Genomic DNA, 27,283 nt, shown 5'->3' with positions numbered 1-27,283 from the left:
ATGGCTATAAGTCTCCACACGCCTATAAGGCCGTATTACTTGGAAAACTCTCCATACAGAGAACTCTTACCTTCTGACCCATCTCCAAAAATAAGACAGGATGTTGTATTATTTTTGGCTTTAAAAAGTGGGTAAGGCTTATTTTCAAGTGATATTTTTTTTTCTAAACAAAATTCACATTTATTCTTAAACAAAAAAAGAAAATCAACATCTTTTCAAATAGCTTCATTTTTAGGGACATCATCATCACTCACCAAATCCTGATTACATTGTGAATTTTTTGCTCCCTCCCCCTCCCTGCAGCTCCCTCATCCTCCCTGCAGCTTCCTCCTCCTCCCTGCAGCTCCCTCCGCCTCCCTGCAGCTCCCTCCTCCTCCCTGCTGCTCCCTCCTCCTCCCTGCTGCTTCCTCCCCCTCCCTGCAGCTCCCTCATTCTCCCTGCAGCTTCCTCCCCCTCCCTGCAGCTTCCTCCTCCTCCCTGCAGTTCCCTCCCCCTCCCTGCAGCTCCCTCCTCCTCCCTGCAGCTTCCTCCCCCTCCCTGCAGCTCCCTCCTCCTCCCTGCAGCTTCCTCCCCCTCCCTGCAGCTTCCTCTCCCTCATCCTCCCTGCAGCTTCCTCCCCCTCCCTGCAGCTTCCTCTCCCTCATCCTCCCTGCAGCTTCCTCCCCCTCCCTGCAGCTTCCTCTCCCTCATCCTCCCTGCAGCTTCCTCCCCCTCCTTCTCCCTGCAGCTCCCTCCCCCTCCCTGCAGTTCCCTCCCCCTCCCTGCAGCTCCCTCCTCCTCCCTGCAGCTCCCTCATCCTCCCTGCAGCTTCCTCCCCCTCCCTGCAGCTTCCTCTCCCTCATCCTCCCTGCAGCTTCCTCCTCCTCCCTGCAGCTTCCTCTCCCTCATCCTCCCTGCAGCTCCCTCTCCCTCCCTGCAGCTCCCTCCCCCTCCCTGCAGCTTCCTCCCCCTCTCTGCAGCTCCCTCCCCCTCCTTTTCATGTTGCCTTCAGCTGATAGGCTGTAGGATCAGAATGCTAATAGCTATGTCTTCTGAACTGTGGCACCTAGAAACACAGTTCAGGAGTCATTTTATATAGCAAAATACTGTATTTAATCCTACATAAGGATTTTATTTCTAGGTGTTATAGATAAAAAGAAATCCATACTTAACCTCTTAACTACATATGCATACTAGTGCAGTGACGAGACAGCGAAAAAAAGGAAAAGTAACATCGCCCTTCCTTTTCCTAGGAGTGATATAAAAACAATTATTCACGTAGTGAACCCCATTTTGGAAAAGGTGTCCAAATGTCAAAATATTAATTCCTTTATTTATATAGTTAAACAGTGCCACACAGAAGTTGCCAAATCGTCCCCTGTCCCCATGGGGTTCACAATCTAATCATCCTGTCAGTATGTTTTGGAGTGTGGGAGGAAACCCACACAAACACAGAGAGAACATACAAACTATTTGCAGATGTTGACCCTGGGACTTGAACCCAGGACCCCAGCGCTGAGTCTTTGATTTAGTAAAAGGAACAATCTTGGGCCAAAGCATTTCCCAGATTCATAATGTATGTTTAGCTTTACCACTGTGTGACGACTTATGATGGTAAATAAGAGTAGACTTCCAAGCAAAACATTTCCCACATTCCGAACATGAAAACGGCTTCTCCCCTGTGTGAGTTCTCCGATGTTGATCAAGATTTTTTTTCTGGGTAAAACATTTTCCACAATCTCTACATGAAAATGGCTTCTCCCCTGTGTGAGTTCTCTGATGTCCAACAAGATCTAATTTTTGATAATAACATTTTCCACATTCTGAACATGAAAATGGCTTCTCTCCCGTGTGACTTCTTTGATGCACAATAAGCGCTGATTTAGCTCTATAACATTTCCCACATTCCAAACATGAAAACGGCCTCTCCCCTGTGTGACTTCTCAGATGTTGATCAAGATTTGTTTTCTGGGCAAAACATTTTCCACATTCTGAACATGAAAATGGCTTCTCCCCTGTGTGAGTTCTCTGATGTCTTACAAGATCTGATTTTTCATAATAACATTTTCCACATTCTGAACATGAATATTGCTTCTCCTCTGTGTGACTTCTTTGATGCACAATAAGCGCTGATTTAGCACTATAACATTTCCCACATTCTGTACATGGAAATGGCTTCTCCCCTGTGTGACTTCTCAGATGTTGATCAAGATATGTTTTCTGCGTAAAACATTTTCCACAATCTGTACATGAAAATGTCTTCTCCCCTGTGTGAGTTCTCTGATGTCCAACAAGATCTGATTTGTGATAATAACATTTTCCACATTCTGAACATGGAAATTTCTTGTCCCCTGTGTGAATTTTAAGATGTCTAACAAGATAAGAACGTTGACTAAAAGATTTGCCACATTCTACACAAAAAAATGGCTTCTCCCCTGTGTGACTTTGCTGAAGGTCTGAGGAGGCATCTGGGATATTGTCCTGATCTTCAGATGTATCTGGTGTGATACAACCATCACCTGCTGTAACATGTGATGATATCAGATGTTCCTCTGAGCTCCTGGTGTTGTCATCTGTGAAGGATAAAACAGATTATAACCTTATCATTGGTTGTGGTAAGAAAACTCTGAAGATGTATCACAGGACATTTGTGTGATATCAGCAATCCGGGTACATGCAGCATTTCTTGTCTGCCCATGGTGGCTATGACTTTCCTGCTTACCATAAGGTTCTGTATTATTACTGATGTAACATCTCAGTCTCCTCCTCCGAGGTCCTGGTGAGCAGTATTCCTGACCCTCATAGCTCCCACCTTCCAGCTTTTCTTAGTCTATGTCTCCATGTTCTGTATTGTGTTATCACTCGTCTCTGCTTTATCTAGTGGTTACTACTCACCTGGGCAGTTACCTGTAGGAATCTCCTCCTTACATCGCTCATCGCCCCTCACATATGTCTCTGGGGCAGGAATATTCTTCACATCTTCACCCTGATACACAAACTGAGAGACAAATATTGTAAGAAGTCACCAGACGATGGAGAAGTCACAGAGGAGGATTTAGAAGATTATGTAAGATCTGTAATTAATCATAACAACCAAATATGACCTGACGGGAGGCGCAGCGCAAATATCTGCAGGTCTCCACCATAAATCCTCCATGTTGTCTCAAACTGCAATCTCCAGCAGTCAGACACATAGACTAGACATGGGATTTTACAATAAACCTCCACAGATCAGAGAAGATGTCATGGAGTCTTATCTCCATCTACCTGATGATCCTGGGGGACATATTTCTCCTCTGAACAATCCTGTGGTAGAAGAAGAGGACTGGGACATCTCTCCGGTGATGTTCTCTTACTGGATCTACCTGTAGGAAACATCCAGAGACTGAATTCCTTCTTTCCATACAGATAATGAAAGGACGTGTGGATTTAGTCCTGTCTATTACCTGCTGATGTGAGGGGCTGGTGGTCCTCCATCATGACGTCCTTGTACACATCTTTGTGTCCTTCTAAATACTCCCACTCCTCCATGGAGAAATAGACAGCCACATCCTGACACCTTATAGGAACCTGAAACACACAATGATCCCGTCATCACCCAGATCCCTTCATAGCGTTACTGTATAATGTCCCAGCATTCCCAGCAGTGTCACCTCTCCAGTCAGCAGCTCCATCATCTTGTGGGTGACTTCTAGTATCTTCTGCTCATTGATGTCATCATGCATCAGGGGGTGAGGTGGAGGAGCCGGGATTGGGCTCAGGGTTCTCCCCCGTCCTTCATACACAGGGGCCTGACAGCGCCCACTAGAGGTCTTCTTCACTACTGTGTAATCCTGGTTATGGAGAGACACATTGATAAATCTCCCTCCATACATTTCCAGAATCTCTCACCTCTCCAGTCCTATCATCTGTTATTCCCATAGATAATGATGTCATGTGACCTCATCACAATCTCTCACCTCTCCAGTAATATAGAAGAGAATCTCTAGGGTGAGCTGGAAGATTCTCTCCACCCTCGTGTCTCTGTCCATTGACCGAACCTGAGAGCAAAGAAAATGATCCAATGGTAAACGCAACAAATTCCAAAATAATAATGGTTTGGCATCTTAATTCATTTGAAGGAAGTTTTGCCATCTTTGAGATTACTATGTGCACACAATTATAATGGGGACTGTGATCTGTCCAAACCTAAAAGGAAAGAATTTAAGCCAATGTTAAATCATATGCAAAATTACTTCATATCCAGGACAAGGGGACATCCTCTACACCTAGAGGAGAGGAGGTTCTACCATCACCATAGACAGGGGACATCCTCTACACCTAGAGGAGAGGAGGTTCTACCATCACCATAGACAGGGGACATCCTCTACACCTAGAGGAGAGGAGGTTCTACCATCACCATAGACAGGGGGCATCCTCTACACCTAGAGGAGAGGAGGTTCTACCATCACCATAGACAGGGGGCATCCTCTACACCTAGAGGAGAGGAGGTTCTACCATCACCATAGACAGGGGACATCCTCTACACCTAGAGGAGAGGAGGTTCTACCATCACCATAGACAGGGGGCATCCTCTACACCTAGAGGAGAGGAGGTTCTACCATCACCATAGACATAGGGCATCCTCTACACCTAGAGGAGAGGAGGTTCTACCATCACCATAGACAGGGGGCATCCTCTACACCTAGAGGAGAGGAGGTTCTACCATCACCATAGACAGGGGCATCCTCTACACCTAGAGGAGAGGAGGTTCTACCATCACCATAGACAGGGGACATCCTCTACACCTAGAGGGGCGGAGGTTCTACCATCACCATAGACAGGGGGCATCCTCTACACCTAGAGGAGAGGAGGTTCTACCATCACCATAGACAGGGGGCATCCTCTACACCTAGAGGAGATGAAGTGCTACCATCACCATAGACATAGGGCATCCTCTACACCTAGAGGAGAGGAGGTTCTACCATCACCATAGACAGGGGGCATCCTCTACACCTAGAGGAGAGGAGGTTCTACCATCACCATAGACAGGGGCATCCTCTACACCTAGAGGGGCGGAGGTTCTACCATCACCATAGACAGGGGACATCCTCTACACCTAGAGGGGCGGAGGTTCTACCATCACCATAAACAGGGGGCATCCTCTACACCTAGAGGAGAGGAGGTTCTACCATAACCATAGACAGGGGGCATCCTCTACACCCAGAGGAGAGGCGGTTCTACCATCACCATAGACAGGGGGCATCCTCTACACCCAGAGGAGAGGCGGTTCTACCATCACCATAGACAGGGGGCATCCTCTACACCTAGAGGAGAGGAGGTGCTACCATCACCATAGACATAGGGCATCCTCTACACCTAGAGGAGAGGAGGTTCTACCATCACCATAGACAGGGGGCATCCTCTACACCTAGAGGAGAGGAGGTTCTACCATCACCATAGATATGGGACATCCTCTACACCTAGAGGAGAGGAGGTTCTACCATCACCATAGACAGGGGCATCCTCTACACCTAGAGGGGCGGAGGTTCTACCATCACCATAGACAGGGGACATCCTCTACACCTAGAGGGGCGGAGGTTCTACCATCACCATAGACAGGGGGCATCCTCTACACCTAGAGGAGAGGCGGTTCTACCATCACCATAGACAGGGGGCATCCTCTACACCCAGAGGAGAGGAGGTTCTACCATCACCAAAGACAGGGGACATCCTCTACACCTAGAGGAGAGGAGGATCTACCATCACCATAGACAGGGGGCATCCTATACACCTAGAGGAGAGGAGGTTCTACCATCACCATAGACAGAGGGCATCCTCTACACCTAGAGGAGAGGAGGTTCTACCATCACCATAGACAGGGGGCATCCTATACACCTAGAGGAGAGGAGGTTCTACCATCACCATAGAGGGGGGGCATCCTCTACACCTAGAGGAGAGGAGGTTCTACCATCACCATAGACAAGGGGCATCCTCTACAGCTATAGAAGAGGAGGTTCTACCATCAGCATAGACAGGGGGCATCCTCTACACCTAGAGGAGAGGAGGTTCTACCATCCCCATAGACAGGATACATCCTCTACACCTAGAGGAGAGGGGGTATTACCATCACCATTGACAAGGGGCATCCTCTACACCTAGAGGAGAGATGGCGCTACCATCACCATAGACAGGGGGCATCCTCTACGCCTAGAGGAAAGGAGGTTCTACCATCAACATAGACAGGGGACATCCTCTACACCTAGAGCAGAGGAGGTTCTACCATCACCATAGACAGGGGCCATCCTCTACACCTAGAGGAGGTTCTACCATCACCATAGACAGGGGGCATCCTCTACACCTAGAGGAGAAGAGATTATACCGTCACCATAGACGGGGACATCCTCTACACCTAGAGGAGAGGAGGTTCTACCATCACCATAGACAGGGGGCATCCTCTACACATAGAGGAGAGGATGTTCTACCATCACCATAGACAGGGGGCATCCTCTACACCTAGAGGAGAGGAGGCTCTACCATCACCATAGAAAGGGGGCATCCTCTACACCTAGAGGAGAGGAGGTTCTACCATCACCATTGACAAGGGGCATGCTCTACACCTAGAGGAGAGGAGGTTCTACCATCACCATAGCCAGGGGGCATCCTCTACACCTAGAGGAGAAGAGGTTCTACCATCACCATAGACAGGGGACATCCTCTACACTTAGAGGAGAGGAGGTTCTACCATCCCCATAGACAGGATACATCCTCTACACCTAGAGGAGAGGAGGTATTACCATCACCATTGACAAGGGGCATCCTCTACACCTAGAGAAGAGATGGCGCTACCATCACCATAGACAGGGGGCATCCTCTACACCTATAGAAGAGGAGGTTCTACCACCAGCATAGACAGGGGGCATCCTCTACACCTAGAGGAGAGGAGGTTCTACCATCACCATAGACAGGGGGCATCCTTTACACATAGAGGAAAGGAGGTTCTACCATCACCATAGACAGGGGACATCCTCTACACCTAGAGTAGAGGAGGTTCTACCATCACCATAGACAGGGGCCATCCTCTGCGCTTAGAGGGGAGGTGGTTCTACCATCACCATAGACAGGGAACATCCTCTACACCTAGAGGAGAAGAGGTTCTACCATCACCATAGACAGGGGGCATCCTCTACACCTAGAGGAGAGGAGATTATACCGTCACCATAGACGGGGGCATCCTCTACACCTAGAGGAGAAGAGATTATACCGTCACCATAGACAGGAGGCATCCTCTACACCTAGAGGAGAGGAGGTTCTATCATCACCATAGACAGGGGGCATCCTCTACACCTAGAGGAGAAGAGGTTCTACCATCACCATAGACAGGGGGCATCCTCTACACCTAGAGGAGAGAAGGTTCTACCATCACCATAGACATGGGGCATCCTCTACACCTAGAGGAGAGAAGGTTCTACCATCAGCATAGACAGGGGACATAATCTACACCTAGAGGAGAGGAGGTTCTACCATCAGCATAGACAGGGGGCATCCTCTACACCTAGAGGAGAGGAGGTTCTACCATCACCATAGACAGGGGGCATCCTTTACACATAGAGGAGAGGATGTTCTACCATCACCATAGACAGGGGGCATCCTCTACACCTAGAGGAGAGGAGGTATTACCATCACCATTGACAAGGGGCATCCTCTACACCTAGAGGAGAGAAGGTTCTACCATCAGCATAGACAGGGGACATAATCTACACCTAGAGGAGAGGAGGTTCTACCATCAGCATAGACAGGGGACATAATCTACACCTAGAGGAGAGGAGGTTCTACCATCACCATAGACAGGGGGCGTCCTCTACACCTAGAGGAGAGGAGGTTCTACCATCACCATAGACAGGGGACATCCTCTACACCTAGAGGAGAGGAGGTTCTACCATCAACATAGACAGGGGGCATCCTGTACACCTAGAGGAGAGGAGGTTCTACCATCACCCTAGACAGGGGGCATCCTCTACACCTAGAGGAGAGGAGGTTCTACCATCACCCTAGACAGGGGGCATCCTCTACACCTAGAGAAGAGGAGGTATTACCATCACCATTGACAAGGGGCATCCTCTACACCTAGAGAAGAGATGGCGCTACCATCACCATAGACAGGGGGCATCCTCTACACCAGGGGTCAGGAAACTTTTTGGCTGAGAGAGCCATGAACGCCACATATTTAAAAATGTTATTCAGTAAGAGCCGTACAATATGCGCATGCCCCCCAGTAGATAGATAGTCCCAGTGTCACGGGTGCCCTTGCGATCTACTTCTCGGATCGCAGGCACACCCGTGTCCCTCTCTGTGGCCCCGCACATTTCCAAGTTCATTCAACTCACCACTTTCCGGCTCTCGCCCCGGCTGGCCAGCGCACGCGCGCTGGCACTCTCAAATTTAAAGGGCCAGTGCGCCGCTGATTGGCACTTCCCACTTCCCGCGTTCCTATAAAGACCGGCGGCTCCCAGCATTCCCTGTCGGATCTTGTGCTTCATGCCTATGAGGAAGCTTTCCACAGTGTTTCCTTCATAAGTGTTGACCTCCCGTTGTGACCCCGGACCTGTTACTGATTCTGCTCCTTCGCTGCTAGCCCTGACCTCTTGCTCCATCCCCGACCATGCATTGTTGCCGCCTGCCTTGACCCCCTGCCTGTTCCAGACAATGAGACTGCCTAGTGATCCTGTACCTCGACCTTGGCTGCCACCGTGGACAAGTCGTGTCTGTAGAACGACCCGGTGGTACCACGCTGCAGCAAGACCATCCTGCTTTGCGATGGGCTCCGTTGAAGACCAGGTGCCACTTAGATTCTGGTCCCAGGTGTCTGCTTACATCATTGTCCACGGTGGTCCAGGGGGTTCACTACTCCAAATCCTGACACCCACCACATGCCTCCCAGATAGATACCCATAGATAGGTAGCCACAGCACATGCCTCCCAGTATATAGGAAGCCCCAGCACATACCCCAGTAGATGGGTAGCCACAGCACATGCCTCCCAGTATATAGGAAGCCCCAGCACATACCCCAGTAGATGGGTAGCCACAGCACATGCCTCCCAGTATATAGGAAGCCCCAGCACATACCCCAGTAGATGGGTAGTCACAGCCCATGCCCCCAAGTATATAGGAAGCCCCAGCACATACCCCAGTAGATGGGTAGCCACAGCACATGCCTCCCAGTATATAGGAAGCCCCAGCACATACCCCAGTAGATGGGTAGCCACAGCACATACTCCCAGTAGATGGGTAGCCACAGCACATACTCCCAGTAGATGGGTAGCCACAGCACATTCTCCCAGTATATAGGTAGCCCCAGCACATACCCCAGTAGATGGGTAGCCACAGCACATACCCCAGTAGATGGGTAGCCACAGAACATACCCCAGTAGATGGGTAGCCACAGCACATACTCCCAGTATATAGGTAGCCATAGCAAAAAAAAAAAGAAAATTTTCACTTACCAGCGCTCCCTGCAGCCAGCAGCTCCACATAGCTCCCACTCTCTTCTCTTTGACCCAGTCTTAGACGATGGAGGCAATGGCACCTGGGTCGTACAAAGGACGTAGGCAGTGGTAACATGGCTGCCTGTGTCCAGTGATCAGTCTAAGGCTACATTCACACTAACGTATGGGGGACGTATATACGGCCGATGTATATACGGCCGATATACGTCCCCCATACACTTCTATGGGCGCACGGCACCCTACGGGAGCGGTACGGTGCCGCACGTGGGGAAAAAGTCCTATCTTTTCCCATAATACGGCGCAGTGCGCCATAGGTTGCTATGGAGAGGGGCGGGGGTGAGCTGCGCTCACCTCCTCCTCCTCTCCCCGTACACTGCCGTTGCCCGCTACGCTACGGTACGGGCGGGCAACGGCAGTGTGAATATAGCCTAAGACACACACAGCAGCCATCACTATTTATTAAAGATCTGCCTATTAAAGAGCCAGATGCAGCCAACAAAAGAGCCATATCTGGCTCCCGAGCCATAGGTTCCCTACCCCTGCTCTACACCTAGAGGAGAGGAGGTTCTACCATCACCATAGACAGGGGGCATGCTCTACACCTAGAGGAGAGGAGGTTCTACCATCACCATAGACAGGGGGCATCCTCTACACCTAGAGGTGAGGAGGTTCTACCATCACCATAGACTGGGGGCATCCTCTACACCTAGAGCAGAGGAGGTTCTACCATCCCCATAGACAGGGGGCATCCTCTACACCTAGAGCAGAGGAGGTTCTAGCATCACCATAGACAGGGGGCATCCTCTACACCTAGAGGAGAGGAGGTTCTACCATCACTATAGACAGGGGGCATCCTCTACACCTAGAGGAGAGGCGGTTCTACCATCACCATAGACAGGGGGCATCCTCTACACCTAGAGGAGAGGAGGTTCTACCATCACCATAGACAGGGGGCATCCTCTATACCTAGAGAAAAGGAGGTTCTACCATCACCATAGATAGGGGGCATCCTCTACACCTAGAGGAGAGGAGGTTCTACCATCACCATAGACAGGGGGCATCCTCTACACCAAGAGGAGAGGAGGTTCTACCATCACCATAGACAGGGGGCATCCTTTACACCTAGAGGAGAGGAGGTTCTACTATCCCCATAGACAGGATACATCCTCTACACCTAGAGGAGAGAAGGTTCTACCATCACCATTGACAAGGGGCATGCTCTACACCTAGAGGAGAGGAGGTTCTACCATCACCATAGACTGGGGGCATGCTCTACACCTAGAGGAGAGGAGGTTCTACCATCACCATAGACTGAGGGCATCCTTTACACATAGAGGAGAGGAGGTTCTACCATCACCATAGACAGGGGGCATCCTCTACACCTAGAGGAGAGGAGGTTCTACCATCCCCATAGACAGGATACATCCTCTACACCTAGAGGAGAGGAGGTTCTACCATCACCATTGACAAGGGGCATCCTCTACACCTAGAGGAGAGGAGGTTCTACCATCACCATAGACTGGGGGCATGCTCTACACCTAGAGGAGAGGAGGTTCTACCATCACCATAGACTGGGGGCATCCTCTACACCAAGAGGAGAGGAGGTTCTATCATCACCATAGACAGGGGGAATCCTCTACACCTAGAGGAGAGGAGGTTCTAGCATCACCATAGACAGGGGGCATCCTCTACACCTAGAGGAGAGGAGGTTCTACCATCACTATAGACAGGGGGCATCCTCTACACCTAGAGGAGAGGCGGTTCTACCATCACCATAGACAGGGGGCATCCTTTACACATAGAGGAGAGGAGGTTCTACCATCACCATAGACAGGGGGCATCCTCTACACCTAGAGGAGAGGAGGATCTACCATCCCCATAGACAGGATACATCCTCTACACCTAGAGGAGAGGAGGTTCTACCATCACCATTGACAAGGGGCATCCTCTACACCTAGAGGAGAGGAGGTTCTACCATCACCATAGACAGGGGGCATCCTCTACACCTAGAGGAGAGGAGGTTCTACCATCACCATAGACAGGGGGCATCCTCTACACCTAGAGAAGAGGAGGTTCTACCATCACCATAGATAGGGGGCATCCTCTACACCTAGAGGAGAGGAGGTCTTACCATCACCATAGACAGGGGCATCCTCTACACCTAGAGGAGAGGAGGTTCTACCATCACCATAGACAGGGGGCATCCTTTACACCTAGAGGAGAGGAGGTTCTACTATCCCCATAGACAGGATACATCCTCTACACCTAGAGGAGAGGAGGTTCTATCATCACCATAGACAGGGGGCATCCTCTACACCAAGAGGAGAGGAGGTTCTACCATCACCATAGACAGGGGGCATCCTCTACACCTAGAGGAGAGGAGGTTCTACCATCACCATAGACAGGGGGCATCCTTTACACCAAGAGGAGAGGAGGTTCTATCATCACCATAGACAGGGGGCATCCTCTACACCTAGAGGAGAGGAGGTTCTACCATCACCATAGACAGGGGGCATCCTCTACACCTAGAGGAGAGGAGATTCTACCATCACCATAGACTGGGGGCATCCTCTACACCTAGAGCAGAGGAGGTTCTACCATCCCCATAGACAGGGGGCATCCTCTACACCTAGAGCAGAGGAGGTTCTAGCATCACCATAGACAGGGGGCATCCTCTACACCTAGAGGAGAGGAGGATCTACCATCCCCATAGACAGGATACATCCTCTACACCTAGAGGAGAGGAGGTTCTACCATCACCATTGACAAGGGGCATCCTCTACACCTAGAGGAGAGGAGGTTCTACCATCACCATAGACAGGGGGCATCCTCTACACCTAGAGGAGAGGAGGTTCTACCATCACCATAGACAGGGGGCATCCTCTACACCTAGAGGAGAGGAGGTTCTACCATCACCATAGACAGGGGGCATCCTCTATACCTAGAGAAGAGGAGGTTCTACCATCACCATAGATAGGGGGCATCCTCTACACCTAGAGGAGAGGAGGTTCTACCATCAGCATAGACAGGGTGCATCCTCTACACCAAGAGGAGAGGAGGTTCTACCATCACCATAGACAGGGGGCATCCTTTACACCTAGAGGAGAGGAGGTTCTACTATCCCCATAGACAGGATACATCCTCTACACCTAGAGGAGAGAAGGTTCTACCATCACCATTGACAAGGGGCATGCTCTACACCTAGAGGAGAGGAGGTTCTACCATCACCATAGACTGGGGGCATGCTCTACACCTAGAGGAGAGGAGGTTCTACCATCACCATAGACTGAGGGCATCCTTTACACATAGAGGAGAGGAGGTTCTACCATCACCATAGACAGGGGGCATCCTCTACACCTAGAGGAGAGGAGGTTCTACCATCCCCATAGACAGGATACATCCTCTACACCTAGAGGAGAGGAGGTTCTACCATCACCATTGACAAGGGGCATCCTCTACACCTAGAGGAGAGGAGGTTCTACCATCACCATAGACTGGGGGCATGCTCTACACCTAGAGGAGAGGAAATTCTACCATCACCATAGACTGGGGGCATCCTCTACACCAAGAGGAGAGGAGGTTCTATCATCACCATAGACAGGGGGAATCCTCTACACCTAGAGGAGAGGAGGTTCTAGCATCACCATAGACAGGGGGCATCCTCTACACCTAGAGGAGAGGAGGTTCTACCATCACTATAGACAGGGGGCATCCTCTACACCTAGAGGAGAGGCGGTTCTACCATCACCATAGACAGGGGGCATCCTTTACACATAGAGGAGAGGAGGTTCTACCATCACCATAGACAGGGGGCATCCTCTACACCTAGAGGAGAGGAGGATCTACCATCCCCATAGACAGGATACATCCTCTACACCTAGAGGAGAGGAGGTTCTACCATCACCATTGACAAGGGGCATCCTCTACACCTAGAGGAGAGGAGGTTCTACCATCACCATAGACAGGGGGCATCCTCTACACCTAGAGGAGAGGAGGTTCTACCATCACCATAGACAGGGGGCATCCTCTACACCTAGAGAAGAGGAGGTTCTACCATCACCATAGATAGGGGGCATCCTCTACACCTAGAGGAGAGGAGGTCTTACCATCACCATAGACAGGGGCATCCTCTACACCTAGAGGAGAGGAGGTTCTACCATCACCATAGACAGGGAGCATCCTTTACACCTAGAGGAGAGGAGGTTCTACTATTCCCATAGACAGGATACATCCTCTACACCTAGAGGAGAGGAGGTTCTATCATCACCATAGACAGGGGGCATCCTCTACACCAAGAGGAGAGGAGGTTCTACCATCACCATAGACAGGGGGCATCCTCTACACCTAGAGGAGAGGAGGTTCTACCATCACCATAGACAGGGGGCATCCTTTACACCAAGAGGAGAGGAGGTTCTATCATCACCATAGACAGGGGGCATCCTCTACACCTAGAGGAGAGGAGGTTCTACCATCACCATAGACAGGGGGCATCCTCTACACCTAGAGGAGAGGAGATTCTACCATCACCATAGACAGGGAGCATCCTCTACACCTAGAGGAGAGGAGGTTCTACCATCACCATAGACAGGGGACATCCTCTTCACCTAGAGGAGAGGCGGTTCTACCATCACCATAGACAGGGGACATCCTCTTCACCTAGAGGAGAGGCGGTTCTACCATCACCATAGACAGGGGGCATCCTCTACACCTAGAGGAGAGGAGGCTCTACCATCACCATAGACAGGGGGCATCCTCTACACCTAGAGGAGAGGAGGTTCTACCATCACCATAGACAGGGGGCATCCTTTACACATAGAGGAGAGGAGGTTCTACCATCACCATAGACAGGGGGCATCCTCTACACCTAGAGGAGAGGAGGATCTACCATCCCCATAGACAGGATACATCCTCTACACCTAGAGGAGAGGAGGTTCTACCATCACCATTGACAAGGGGCATCCTCTACACCTAGAGGAGAGGAGGTTCTACCATCACCATAGACAGGGGGCATCCTCTACACCTAGAGGAGAGGAGGTTCTACCATCACCATAGACAGGGGGCATCCTCTACACCTAGAGAAGAGGAGGTTCTACCATCACCATAGATAGGGGGCATCCTCTACACCTAGAGGAGAGGAGGTCTTACCATCACCATAGACAGGGGCATCCTCTACACCTAGAGGAGAGGAGGTTCTACCATCACCATAGACAGGGGGCATCCTTTACACCTAGAGGAGAGGAGGTTCTACTATCCCCATAGACAGGATACATCCTCTACACCTAGAGGAGAGGAGGTTCTATCATCACCATAGACAGGGGGCATCCTCTACACCAAGAGGAGAGGAGGTTCTACCATCACCATAGACAGGGGGCATCCTCTACACCTAGAGGAGAGGAGGTTCTACCATCACCATAGACAGGGGGCATCCTTTACACCAAGAGGAGAGGAGGTTCTATCATCACCATAGACAGGGGGCATCCTCTACACCTAGAGGAGAGGAGGTTCTACCATCACCATAGACAGGGGGCATCCTCTACACCTAGAGGAGAGGAGATTCTACCATCACCATAGACTGGGGGCATCCTCTACACCTAGAGCAGAGGAGGTTCTACCATCCCCATAGACAGGGGGCATCCTCTACACCTAGAGCAGAGGAGGTTCTAGCATCACCATAGACAGGGGGCATCCTCTACACCTAGAGGAGAGGAGGTTCTACCATCACTATAGACAGGGGGCATCCTCTACACCTAGAGGAGAGGCGGTTCTACCATCACCATAGACAGGGGGCATCCTCTACACCTAGAGGAGAGGAGGTTCTAGCATCACCATAGACAGGGGGCATCCTCTACACCTAGAGGAGAGGAGGTTCTACCATCACTATAGACAGGGGGAATCCTCTACACCTAGAGGAGAGGCGGTTCTACCATCACCATAGACAGGGGGCATCCTTTACACATAGAGGAGAGGCGGTTCTACCATCACCATAGACAGGGGGCATCCTTTACACATAGAGGAGAGGAGGTTCTACCATCACCATAGACAGGGGGCATCCTCTACACCTAGAGGAGAGGAGGATCTACCATCCCCATAGACAGGATACATCCTCTACACCTAGAGGAGAGGAGGTTCTACCATCACCATTGACAAGGGGCATCCTCTACACCTAGAGGAGAGGAGGTTCTACCATCACCATAGACAGGGGGCATCCTCTACACCTAGAGGAGAGGAGGTTCTACCATCACCATAGACAGGGGGCATCCTCTACACCTAGAGGAGAGGAGGTTCTACCATCACCATAGACAGGGGGCATCCTCTATACCTAGAGAAGAGGAGGTTCTACCATCACCATAGATAGGGGGCATCCTCTACACCTAGAGGAGAGGAGGTTCTACCATCAGCATAGACAGGGTGCATCCTCTACACCAAGAGGAGAGGAGGTTCTACCATCACCATAGACAGGGGGCATCCTTTACACCTAGAGGAGAGGAGGTTCTACTATCCCCATAGACAGGATACATCCTCTACACCTAGAGGAGAGAAGGTTCTACCATCACCATTGACAAGGGGCATGCTCTACACCTAGAGGAGAGGAGGTTCTACCATCACCATAGACTGGGGGCATGCTCTACACCTAGAGGAGAGGAGGTTCTACCATCACCATAGACTGAGGGCATCCTTTACACATAGAGGAGAGGAGGTTCTACCATCACCATAGACAGGGGGCATCCTCTACACCTAGAGGAGAGGAGGTTCTACCATCCCCATAGACAGGATACATCCTCTACACCTAGAGGAGAGGAGGTTCTACCATCACCATTGACAAGGGGCATCCTCTACACCTAGAGGAGAGGAGGTTCTACCATCACCATAGACTGGGGGCATGCTCTACACCTAGAGGAGAGGAAATTCTACCATCACCATAGACTGGGGGCATCCTCTACACCAAGAGGAGAGGAGGTTCTATCATCACCATAGACAGGGGGAATCCTCTACACCTAGAGGAGAGGAGGTTCTAGCATCACCATAGACAGGGGGCATCCTCTACACCTAGAGGAGAGGAGGTTCTACCATCACTATAGACAGGGGGCATCCTCTACACCTAGAGGAGAGGCGGTTCTACCATCACCATAGACAGGGGGCATCCTTTACACATAGAGGAGAGGAGGTTCTACCATCACCATAGACAGGGGGCATCCTCTACACCTAGAGGAGAGGAGGATCTACCATCCCCATAGACAGGATACATCCTCTACACCTAGAGGAGAGGAGGTTCTACCATCACCATTGACAAGGGGCATCCTCTACACCTAGAGGAGAGGAGGTTCTACCATCACCATAGACAGGGGGCATCCTCTACACCTAGAGGAGAGGAGGTTCTACCATCACCATAGACAGGGGGCATCCTCTACACCTAGAGAAGAGGAGGTTCTACCATCACCATAGATAGGGGGCATCCTCTACACCTAGAGGAGAGGAGGTCTTACCATCACCATAGACAGGGGCATCCTCTACACCTAGAGGAGAGGAGGTTCTACCATCACCATAGACAGGGAGCATCCTTTACACCTAGAGGAGAGGAGGTTCTACTATCCCCATAGACAGGATACATCCTCTACACCTAGAGGAGAGGAGGTTCTATCATCACCATAGACAGGGGGCATCCTCTACACCAAGAGGAGAGGAGGTTCTACCATCACCATAGACAGGGGGCATCCTCTACACCTAGAGGAGAGGAGGTTCTACCATCACCATAGACAGGGGGCATCCTTTACACCAAGAGGAGAGGAGGTTCTATCATCACCATAGACAGGGGGCATCCTCTACACCTAGAGGAGAGGAGGTTCTACCATCACCATAGACAGGGGGCATCCTCTACACCTAGAGGAGAGGAGATTCTACCATCACCATAGACAGGGAGCATCCTCTACACCTAGAGGAGAGGAGGTTCTACCATCACCATAGACAGGGGACATCCTCTTCACCTAGAGGAGAGGCGGTTCTACCATCACCATAGACAGGGGACATCCTCTTCACCTAGAGGAGAGGCGGTTCTACCATCACCATAGACAGGGGGCATCCTCTACACCTAGAGGAGAGGAGGCTCTACCATCACCATAGACAGGGGGCATCCTCTACACCTAGAGGAGAGGAGGTTCTACCATCACCATAGACAGGGGGCATCCTCTACACCTAGAGGAGAGGAGATTCTACCATCACCATAGACAGGGAGCATCCTCTACACCTAGAGGAGAGGAGGTTCTACCATCACCATAGACAGGGGACATCCTCTTCACCTAGAGGAGAGGCGGTTCTACCATCACCATAGACAGGGGACATCCTCTTCACCTAGAGGAGAGGCGGTTCTACCATCACCATAGACAGGGGGCATCCTCTACACCTAGAGGAGAGGAGGCTCTACCATCACCATAGACAGGGGGCATCCTCTACACCTAGAGGAGAGGAGGTTCTACCATCACCATAGACAGGGGGCATCCTTTACACATAGAGGAGAGGAGGTTCTACCATCACCATAGACAGGGGGCATCCTCTACACCTAGAGGAGAGGAGGATCTACCATCCCCATAGACAGGATACATCCTCTACACCTAGAGGAGAGGAGGTTCTACCATCACCATTGACAAGGGGCATCCTCTACACCTAGAGGAGAGGAGGTTCTACCATCACCATAGACAGGGGGCATCCTCTACACCTAGAGGAGAGGAGGTTCTACCATCACCATAGACAGGGGGCATCCTCTACACCTAGAGAAGAGGAGGTTCTACCATCACCATAGATAGGGGGCATCCTCTACACCTAGAGGAGAGGAGGTCTTACCATCACCATAGACAGGGGCATCCTCTACACCTAGAGGAGAGGAGGTTCTACCATCACCATAGACAGGGGGCATCCTTTACACCTAGAGGAGAGGAGGTTCTACTATCCCCATAGACAGGATACATCCTCTACACCTAGAGGAGAGGAGGTTCTATCATCACCATAGACAGGGGGCATCCTCTACACCAAGAGGAGAGGAGGTTCTACCATCACCATAGACAGGGGGCATCCTCTACACCTAGAGGAGAGGAGGTTCTACCATCACCATAGACAGGGGGCATCCTTTACACCAAGAGGAGAGGAGGTTCTATCATCACCATAGACAGGGGGCATCCTCTACACCTAGAGGAGAGGAGGTTCTACCATCACCATAGACAGGGGGCATCCTCTACACCTAGAGGAGAGGAGATTCTACCATCACCATAGACTGGGGGCATCCTCTACACCTAGAGCAGAGGAGGTTCTACCATCCCCATAGACAGGGGGCATCCTCTACACCTAGAGCAGAGGAGGTTCTAGCATCACCATAGACAGGGGGCATCCTCTACACCTAGAGGAGAGGAGGTTCTACCATAACTATAGACAGGGGGCATCCTCTACACCTAGAGGAGAGGCGGTTCTACCATCACCATAGACAGGGGGCATCCTCTACACCTAGAGGAGAGGAGGTTCTAGCATCACCATAGACAGGGGGCATCCTCTACACCTAGAGGAGAGGAGGTTCTACCATCACTATAGACAGGGGGAATCCTCTACACCTAGAGGAGAGGCGGTTCTACCATCACCATAGACAGGGGGCATCCTTTACACATAGAGGAGAGGCGGTTCTACCATCACCATAGACAGGGGGCATCCTTTACACATAGAGGAGAGGAGGTTCTACCATCACCATAGACAGGGGGCATCCTCTACACCTAGAGGAGAGGAGGATCTACCATCCCCATAGACAGGATACATCCTCTACACCTAGAGGAGAGGAGGTTCTACCATCACCATTGACAAGGGGCATCCTCTACACCTAGAGGAGAGGAGGTTCTACCATCACCATAGACAGGGGGCATCCTCTACACCTAGAGGAGAGGAGGTTCTACCATCACCATAGACAGGGGGCATCCTCTACACCTAGAGGAGAGGAGGTTCTACCATCACCATAGACAGGGGGCATCCTCTATACCTAGAGAAGAGGAGGTTCTACCATCACCATAGATAGGGGGCATCCTCTACACCTAGAGGAGAGGAGGTTCTACCATCAGCATAGACAGGGTGCATCCTCTACACCAAGAGGAGAGGAGGTTCTACCATCACCATAGACAGGGGGCATCCTTTACACCTAGAGGAGAGGAGGTTCTACTATCCCCATAGACAGGATACATCCTCTACACCTAGAGGAGAGAAGGTTCTACCATCACCATTGACAAGGGGCATGCTCTACACCTAGAGGAGAGGAGGTTCTACCATCACCATAGACTGGGGGCATGCTCTACACCTAGAGGAGAGGAGGTTCTACCATCACCATAGACTGAGGGCATCCTTTACACATAGAGGAGAGGAGGTTCTACCATCACCATAGACAGGGGGCATCCTCTACACCTAGAGGAGAGGAGGTTCTACCATCCCCATAGACAGGATACATCCTCTACACCTAGAGGAGAGGAGGTTCTACCATCACCATTGACAAGGGGCATCCTCTACACCTAGAGGAGAGGAGGTTCTACCATCACCATAGACTGGGGGCATGCTCTACACCTAGAGGAGAGGAAATTCTACCATCACCATAGACTGGGGGCATCCTCTACACCAAGAGGAGAGGAGGTTCTATCATCACCATAGACAGGGGGAATCCTCTACACCTAGAGGAGAGGAGGTTCTAGCATCACCATAGACAGGGGGCATCCTCTACACCTAGAGGAGAGGAGGTTCTACCATCACTATAGACAGGGGGCATCCTCTACACCTAGAGGAGAGGCGGTTCTACCATCACCATAGACAGGGGGCATCCTTTACACATAGAGGAGAGGAGGTTCTACCATCACCATAGACAGGGGGCATCCTCTACACCTAGAGGAGAGGAGGATCTACCATCCCCATAGACAGGATACATCCTCTACACCTAGAGGAGAGGAGGTTCTACCATCACCATTGACAAGGGGCATCCTCTACACCTAGAGGAGAGGAGGTTCTACCATCACCATAGACAGGGGGCATCCTCTACACCTAGAGGAGAGGAGGTTCTACCATCACCATAGACAGGGGGCATCCTCTACACCTAGAGAAGAGGAGGTTCTACCATCACCATAGATAGGGGGCATCCTCTACACCTAGAGGAGAGGAGGTCTTACCATCACCATAGACAGGGGCATCCTCTACACCTAGAGGAGAGGAGGTTCTACCATCACCATAGACAGGGGGCATCCTTTACACCTAGAGGAGAGGAGGTTCTACTATCCCCATAGACAGGATACATCCTCTACACCTAGAGGAGAGGAGGTTCTATCATCACCATAGACAGGGGGCATCCTCTACACCAAGAGGAGAGGAGGTTCTACCATCACCATAGACAGGGGGCATCCTCTACACCTAGAGGAGAGGAGGTTCTACCATCACCATAGACAGGGGGCATCCTTTACACCAAGAGGAGAGGAGGTTCTATCATCACCATAGACAGGGGGCATCCTCTACACCTAGAGGAGAGGAGGTTCTACCATCACCATAGACAGGGGGCATCCTCTACACCTAGAGGAGAGGAGATTCTACCATCACCATAGACAGGGAGCATCCTCTACACCTAGAGGAGAGGAGGTTCTACCATCACCATAGACAGGGGACATCCTCTTCACCTAGAGGAGAGGCGGTTCTACCATCACCATAGACAGGGGACATCCTCTTCACCTAGAGGAGAGGCGGTTCTACCATCACCATAGACAGGGGGCATCCTCTACACCTAGAGGAGAGGAGGCTCTACCATCACCATAGACAGGGGGCATCCTCTACACCTAGAGGAGAGGAGGTTCTACCATCACCATAGACAGGGGACATCCTCCACACATAGAGGAGAGGAGGTTCTACCATCACCATAGACAGGGGGCATCCTCCACACATAGAGGAGAGGAGGTTCTACCATCACCCTAGACAGGGGGCATCCTCTACACCTAGAGGAGAGGAGATTCTACCATCACCATAGACAGGGAGCATCCTCTACACCTAGAGGAGAGGAGGTTCTACCATCACCATAGACTGGGGGCATTCTCTACACCTAGAGGAGAGGAGGTCCTACCATCACCATAGACAGGGGCATCCTCTACACCTAGAGGAGAGGAGGTTCCACCATCACCATAGACAGGGGGCATCCTCTACATATAGAGGAGAGGAGGTTCCACCATCACCATAGACAGGAGGCATCCTCTGCGCCTAGAGGAGAGGGGGTTCTACCATCACCATAGACAGGGGGCATCCTCTACACCTAGAGGAGAGGGGTTCTACCATCACCATAGACAGGGGACATCCTCTACACCTAGAGGAGAGGAGGTTCTACCATCACCATAGACAGGGGGCATCCTCCACACATAGAGGAGAGGAGGTTCTACCATCACCATAGACAGGGGGCATCCTCCACACATAGAGGAGAGGAGGTTCTACCATCACCCTAGACAGGGAGCATCCTCTACACCTAGAGGAGAGGAGGCCCTACCATCACCATAGACAGGGGACATCCTCTACACCCAGAGGTGAGGAGGTTCTACCATCACCATAGACAGGGGGCATCCTCTACACCTAGAGGAGAGGAGGTTCTACCATCACCATAGACAGGGGGCATCCTCTACACCTAGAGGAGAGGAGGTTCTACCATCACCTTAGACAGGGGACATTCTCTACACCTAGAGGAGGTTCTGCCATCACCATAGACAGGGGGCATCCTCTACACTTGGAGGAGAGGAGGTTCTGCCATCACCATTGACAAGGGGCATCCTCTACATCTAGAGGAGAGGAGGTTCTACCATCACCATAGACAGGGGGCATCCTCTACACCTAGAGGAGAGGAGGTTCTACCATCACCATAGACAGGGGACATTCTCTACACCTAGAGGAGGTTCTGCCATCACCATAGACAGGGGGCATCCTCTACACTTGGAGGAGAGGAGGTTCTACCATCACCATAGACAGGGGACATCGTCTACACCTAGAGGTGAGGAGGTTCTACCATCACCATAGACATGGGGCATCCTCTACACATAGAGGAGAGGAGGTTCTACCATCACCATAGACATGGGGTATCCTCTACACCTAGAGGAGAGGAGGTTCTACCATCACCATAGACAGGAGGCATCCTCTACACCTAGAGGAGAGGTGGTTCTACCATCACCATAGACAGGGGGCATCCTCTACACCTAGAGGAGAGGAGGTTCTACCATCACCATAGACATGGGGCATCCTCTACACATAGAGGAGAGGAGGTTCTACCATCACCATAGACATGGGGTATCCTCTACACCTGGAGGAGAGGAGGTTCTACCATCACCATAGACAGGGGGCATCCTCTACACCTAGAGGAGAGGAGGTTCTACCATCACCATAGACAGGGGGCATCCTCTACACCTAGAGGAGAGGAGGTTCTACCATCACCATAGACAGGGGGCATCCTCTACACCTAGAGGAGAGGAGGTTCTACCATCACCATAGAAAGGGGACATCCTCTACACCTAGAGGAGAGGGGGTTCTACCATCACCATAGACAGGGGGCATCCTCTACACCTAGAGGAGAGGAGGTTCTACCATCACCATAGACAGGAGGCATCCTCTACACCTAGAGGAGAGGAGGTTCTACCATCACCATAGAAAGGGGACATCCTCTACACCTAGATGTGAGGAGGTTCTACCATCACCATAGACAGGAGGCATCCTCTACACCTAGAGGAGAGGAGGTTCTACCATCACCATAGACAGGGGACATCGTCTACACCTAGAGGAGGTTCTGCCATCACCATAGACAGGGGGCATCCTCTACACTTGGAGGAGAGGAGGTTCTGCCATCACCATTGACAAGGGGCATCCTCTACATCTAGAGGAGAGGAGGTTCTACCATCACCATAGACAGGGGGCATCCTCTACACCTAGAGGAGAGGAGGTTCTACCATCACCATAGACATGGGGCATCCTCTACACATAGAGGAGAGGAGGTTCTACCATCACCATAGACATGGGGTATCCTCTACACCTAGAGGAGAGGAGGTTCTACCATCACCATAGACAGGGGGCATCCTCTACACATAGAGGAGAGGAGGTTCTACCATGACCATAGACATGGGGTATCCTCTACACCTAGAGGAGAGGAGGTTCTACCATCACCATAGACATGGGGCATCCTCTACACCTAGAGGAGAGGAGGTTCTACCATCACCATAGACAGGGGGCATCCTCTACACCTAGAGGAGAGGAGGTTCTACCATCACCATAGACAGGGGGCATCCTCTACACCTAGAGGAGAGGAGGTTCTACCATCACCATAGACAGGGGGCATCCTCTACACCTAGAGGAGAGGAGGTTCTACCATCACCATAGACAGGGGGCATCCTCTACACCTAGAGGAGAGGAGGTTCTACTATCGCCATAGACAGGGGACATTCTCTACACCTAGAGGAGAGGCGCTTCTACCATCGCCATAAACGGGACATCCTCTACACCTAGAGGAGAGGAGGTTCTACCATCACCATAGACAGGGGGCATCCTCTACACCTAGAGGAGAGGAGGTTCTACCATTACCATAGACAGGGAGCATCCTCTACACCTAGAGGAGAGGAGGTTCTACCATTACCATAGACAGGGGGCATCCTCTACACCTAGAGGAGAGGAGGTGCTACCATCACCATAGACAGGGGACATCCTCTACACCTAGAGGAGAGGAGGTTCTACCATCACCATAGACAGGGGACATCCTCTACACCTAGAGGAGAGGAGGTTCTACCATCACCATAGACAGGAGGCATCCTCTACACCTAGAGGAGAGGAGGTTCTACCATCACCATAGACAGGGGGCATCCTCTACACCTAGAGGAGAGGAGGTTCTACCATCACCATAGACAGGGGGCATCCTCTACACCTAGAGGATAGGAGGCTCTACCATCACCATAGACAGGGGGCATCCTCTACACCTAGAGGAGAGGAGGTTCTACCATCACCATAGACAGGGGGCATCCTCTACACCTAGAGGATAGGAGGCTCTACCATCACCATAGACAGGGGGCATCCTCTACACCTAGAGGAGAGGAGGCTCTACCATCACCATAGACAGGGGGCATGCTCTACACCTAGAGGAGAGGAGGTTCTACCATCACCATAGACAGGGGGCATCCTCTACACCTAGAGGAGAGGAGGATCTACCATCACCATAGACAGGGGGCATCCTCTACACCTAGAGGATAGGAGGCTCTACCATCACCATAGACAGGGGGCATCCTCTACACCTAGAGGAGAGGAGGTTCTACGATCACCATAGACAGGGGGCATCCTCTACACCTAGAGGATAGGAGGCTCTACCATCACCATAGACAGGGGACATCCTCTACACCTAGAGGAGAGGAGGTTCTACCATCACCATAGACAGGGGCCATCCTCTACACCTAGAGGAGAGGAGGTTCTACCATCACCATAGACAGGGGACATCCTCTACACCTAGAGGAGAGGAGGTTCTACCATCACCATAGACAGGGGGCATCCTCTACATCTAGAGGAGAGGAGGTTCTACCATCACCATAGACAGGAGGCATCCTCTACACCTAGAGGAGAGGAGGTTCTACCATCACCATAGACAGGGGGCATCCTCTACACCTAGAGAAGAGGAGGTTCTACCATCACCAAAGACAGGGGGCATCCTCTACACCTAGAGGAGAGGAGGTTCTACCATCACCATAGACAGGGGGCATCCTCTACACCTAGAGGAGAGGAGGTTCTACCATCACCATAGACAGGAGGCATCCTCTACACCTAGAGGAGAGGAGGCTCTACTATCACCATAGACAGGGGGGCATCCTCTACACCTAGAGGAGAGGAGGTTCTACCATCACCAAAGACAGGAGGCATCCTCTACACCTAGAGGAGAGGAGGCTCTACTATCACCATAGACAGGGGGCATCCTCTACACCTAGAGAAGAGGAGGTTCTACCATCACCAAAGACAGGGGGCATCCTCTACACCTAGAGGAGAGGAGGTTCTACCATCACCATAGACAGGGGGCATCCTCTACACCTAGAGGAGAGGAGGTTCTACCATCACCATAGACAGGAGGCATCCTCTACACCTAGAGGAGAGGAGGCTCTACTATCACCATAGACAGGGGGGCATCCTCTACACCTAGAGGAGAGGAGGTTCTACCATCACCAAAGACAGGAGGCATCCTCTACACCTAGAGGAGAGGAGGCTCTACTATCACCATAGACAGGGGGGCATCCTCTACACCTAGAGGAGAGGAGGTTCTACCATCACCATAGACAGGGGGCATCCTCTACACCTAGAGGAGAGGAGGTTCTACCATCACCCTAGACAGGGGACATCCTCTACATCTAGAGGAGAGGAGGTTCTACCATCACCATAGACAGGGAGTCATTACTGTAAGAGCAGTGAGACTTTGGACCTCCCTCCCGCAGGAGGTTGATATGGCGGATGCTTTGTACATGTTCAGGAGAGGCCTGGACGCCTTTCTTGAGTATAAAAGTCTCATGGGTTATGGAGAAAAAAAACATTAGTTTACTCCAATAGGTTGAAATTGATGGACCTGCGTCTATTTCAACCTCATCTGCTTTTTTAGCTTTTCCCGGAAATTTTGGTGTAAAATCATTGGGTAACCTCAGAGGGGAGTTTATTATGTTATATTATTATTTCTTCTCCACAGGATAGGGGATAACAGTGTGACTGGCGAGGGTCTGACTGATGGGATCCCTTCACCTATGAGAACAGTTTCCTTAGCAGAGTAGCAGGTTGAGTCAGTGTCCTGCTGCTCCATTTATTGTGTATGAGAGAGTGAGAAGTTACTGGACATGGCTCGGCTATGTCTAGCACTCTAATAGACAGTGTACGAGAGCGTCAGAGATGCCTTAGTACTGCGCCCGGTAATTTCTCACATTCTCTTACTATCTAACCGCACGGGAGCCCCGACAGGTACCGCACGGGAGCCCCGACAGGTACCGCACGGGAGCCCCGACAGGTACCGCACGGGAGCCCCGACAGGTACCGCACGGGAGCCCCGACAGGTACCGCACGGGAGCCCCGACAGATACCGCACATACCTCCTCCCCGGGCAGTGCCATCACCGTATAATACACAGAGATGCCAAATTCTAGTGTGTAAAGGACCTGTGATGATGTCATGACCATGTGATCAGTCACGTGAGTGGGAGGAGTCAGTCTCCAGGCTGTGCTGTGGAGGAGAGTCACTGTACACCATATACACAGCGCTAGTATTATTCCTCACATCTTACATATCTTACTAGGGGAAAGAAGCCAAACTCTGTTATTCTGTAGATAGGGAATAACTTTACAACTTTAGCCGCCACCTTAAAGGGAACCCGTCACCAGGGACCTCATTATCACTAAAGACAGGTTACAGAAGCCCATTACATCTTCATTACACATCCGCATTGCACATCCGCATTACACATCGGCATTACACATCCGCATTACACATCCGCATTACACATCCGCATTACACATCCGCATTACACAGACGCATTACACATCCGCATTACACATCCGCATTACACAGCCGCATTACACAGCCGCATTACACAGCCGCATTGCACATCCGCATTACACATCCGCATTACACAGCTGCATTACACATCCGCATTACACATCCGCATTACACATCCGCATTACACATCCGCATTACACATCCGCATTACACATCATTGCACATCCGCATTACACATCCGCATTACACATCCGCATTGAACATCCGCATTACACATCCGCATTACACAGCTGCATTACACATC

General features: G+C 51.2%; 1 protein-coding gene across 2 annotated transcripts in view; it reads right to left on the bottom strand.

The window, feature by feature from the left end:
• Positions 1 to 26,646, bottom strand: part of LOC140065136 (uncharacterized) — a 68,651-nt gene extending 42,005 nt beyond the window's left edge. Inside the window, exons 1-6 of one of the 2 annotated variants that reach the window (XM_072112669.1) lie at positions 26,577 to 26,646; positions 9,463 to 9,545; positions 3,939 to 4,019; positions 3,633 to 3,812; positions 3,426 to 3,549; positions 3,247 to 3,344 (exon numbers count right to left, since the gene is read on the bottom strand). In XM_072112669.1, coding sequence (XP_071968770.1) covers positions 3,247 to 3,344; positions 3,426 to 3,549; positions 3,633 to 3,812; positions 3,939 to 4,019; positions 9,463 to 9,492 — 513 coding nt within the window. In that variant the 5' untranslated portion in view covers positions 9,493 to 9,545; positions 26,577 to 26,646. The remainder of the gene's footprint in view (positions 1 to 3,246; positions 3,345 to 3,425; positions 3,550 to 3,632; positions 3,813 to 3,938; positions 4,020 to 9,462; positions 9,546 to 26,576) is intronic. The other variant, XM_072112668.1, reaches the window with a different exon arrangement.
• Positions 26,647 to 27,283: the final 637 nt, after the last annotated feature.

The sequence above is a fragment of the Engystomops pustulosus genome, chromosome 6 (assembly GCF_040894005.1).
Source record: "Engystomops pustulosus chromosome 6, aEngPut4.maternal, whole genome shotgun sequence".
NCBI classification, from domain to species: Eukaryota; Metazoa; Chordata; class Amphibia; order Anura; family Leptodactylidae; genus Engystomops; species Engystomops pustulosus.
This window is presented reverse-complemented; position numbering and strand designations above follow the sequence as displayed.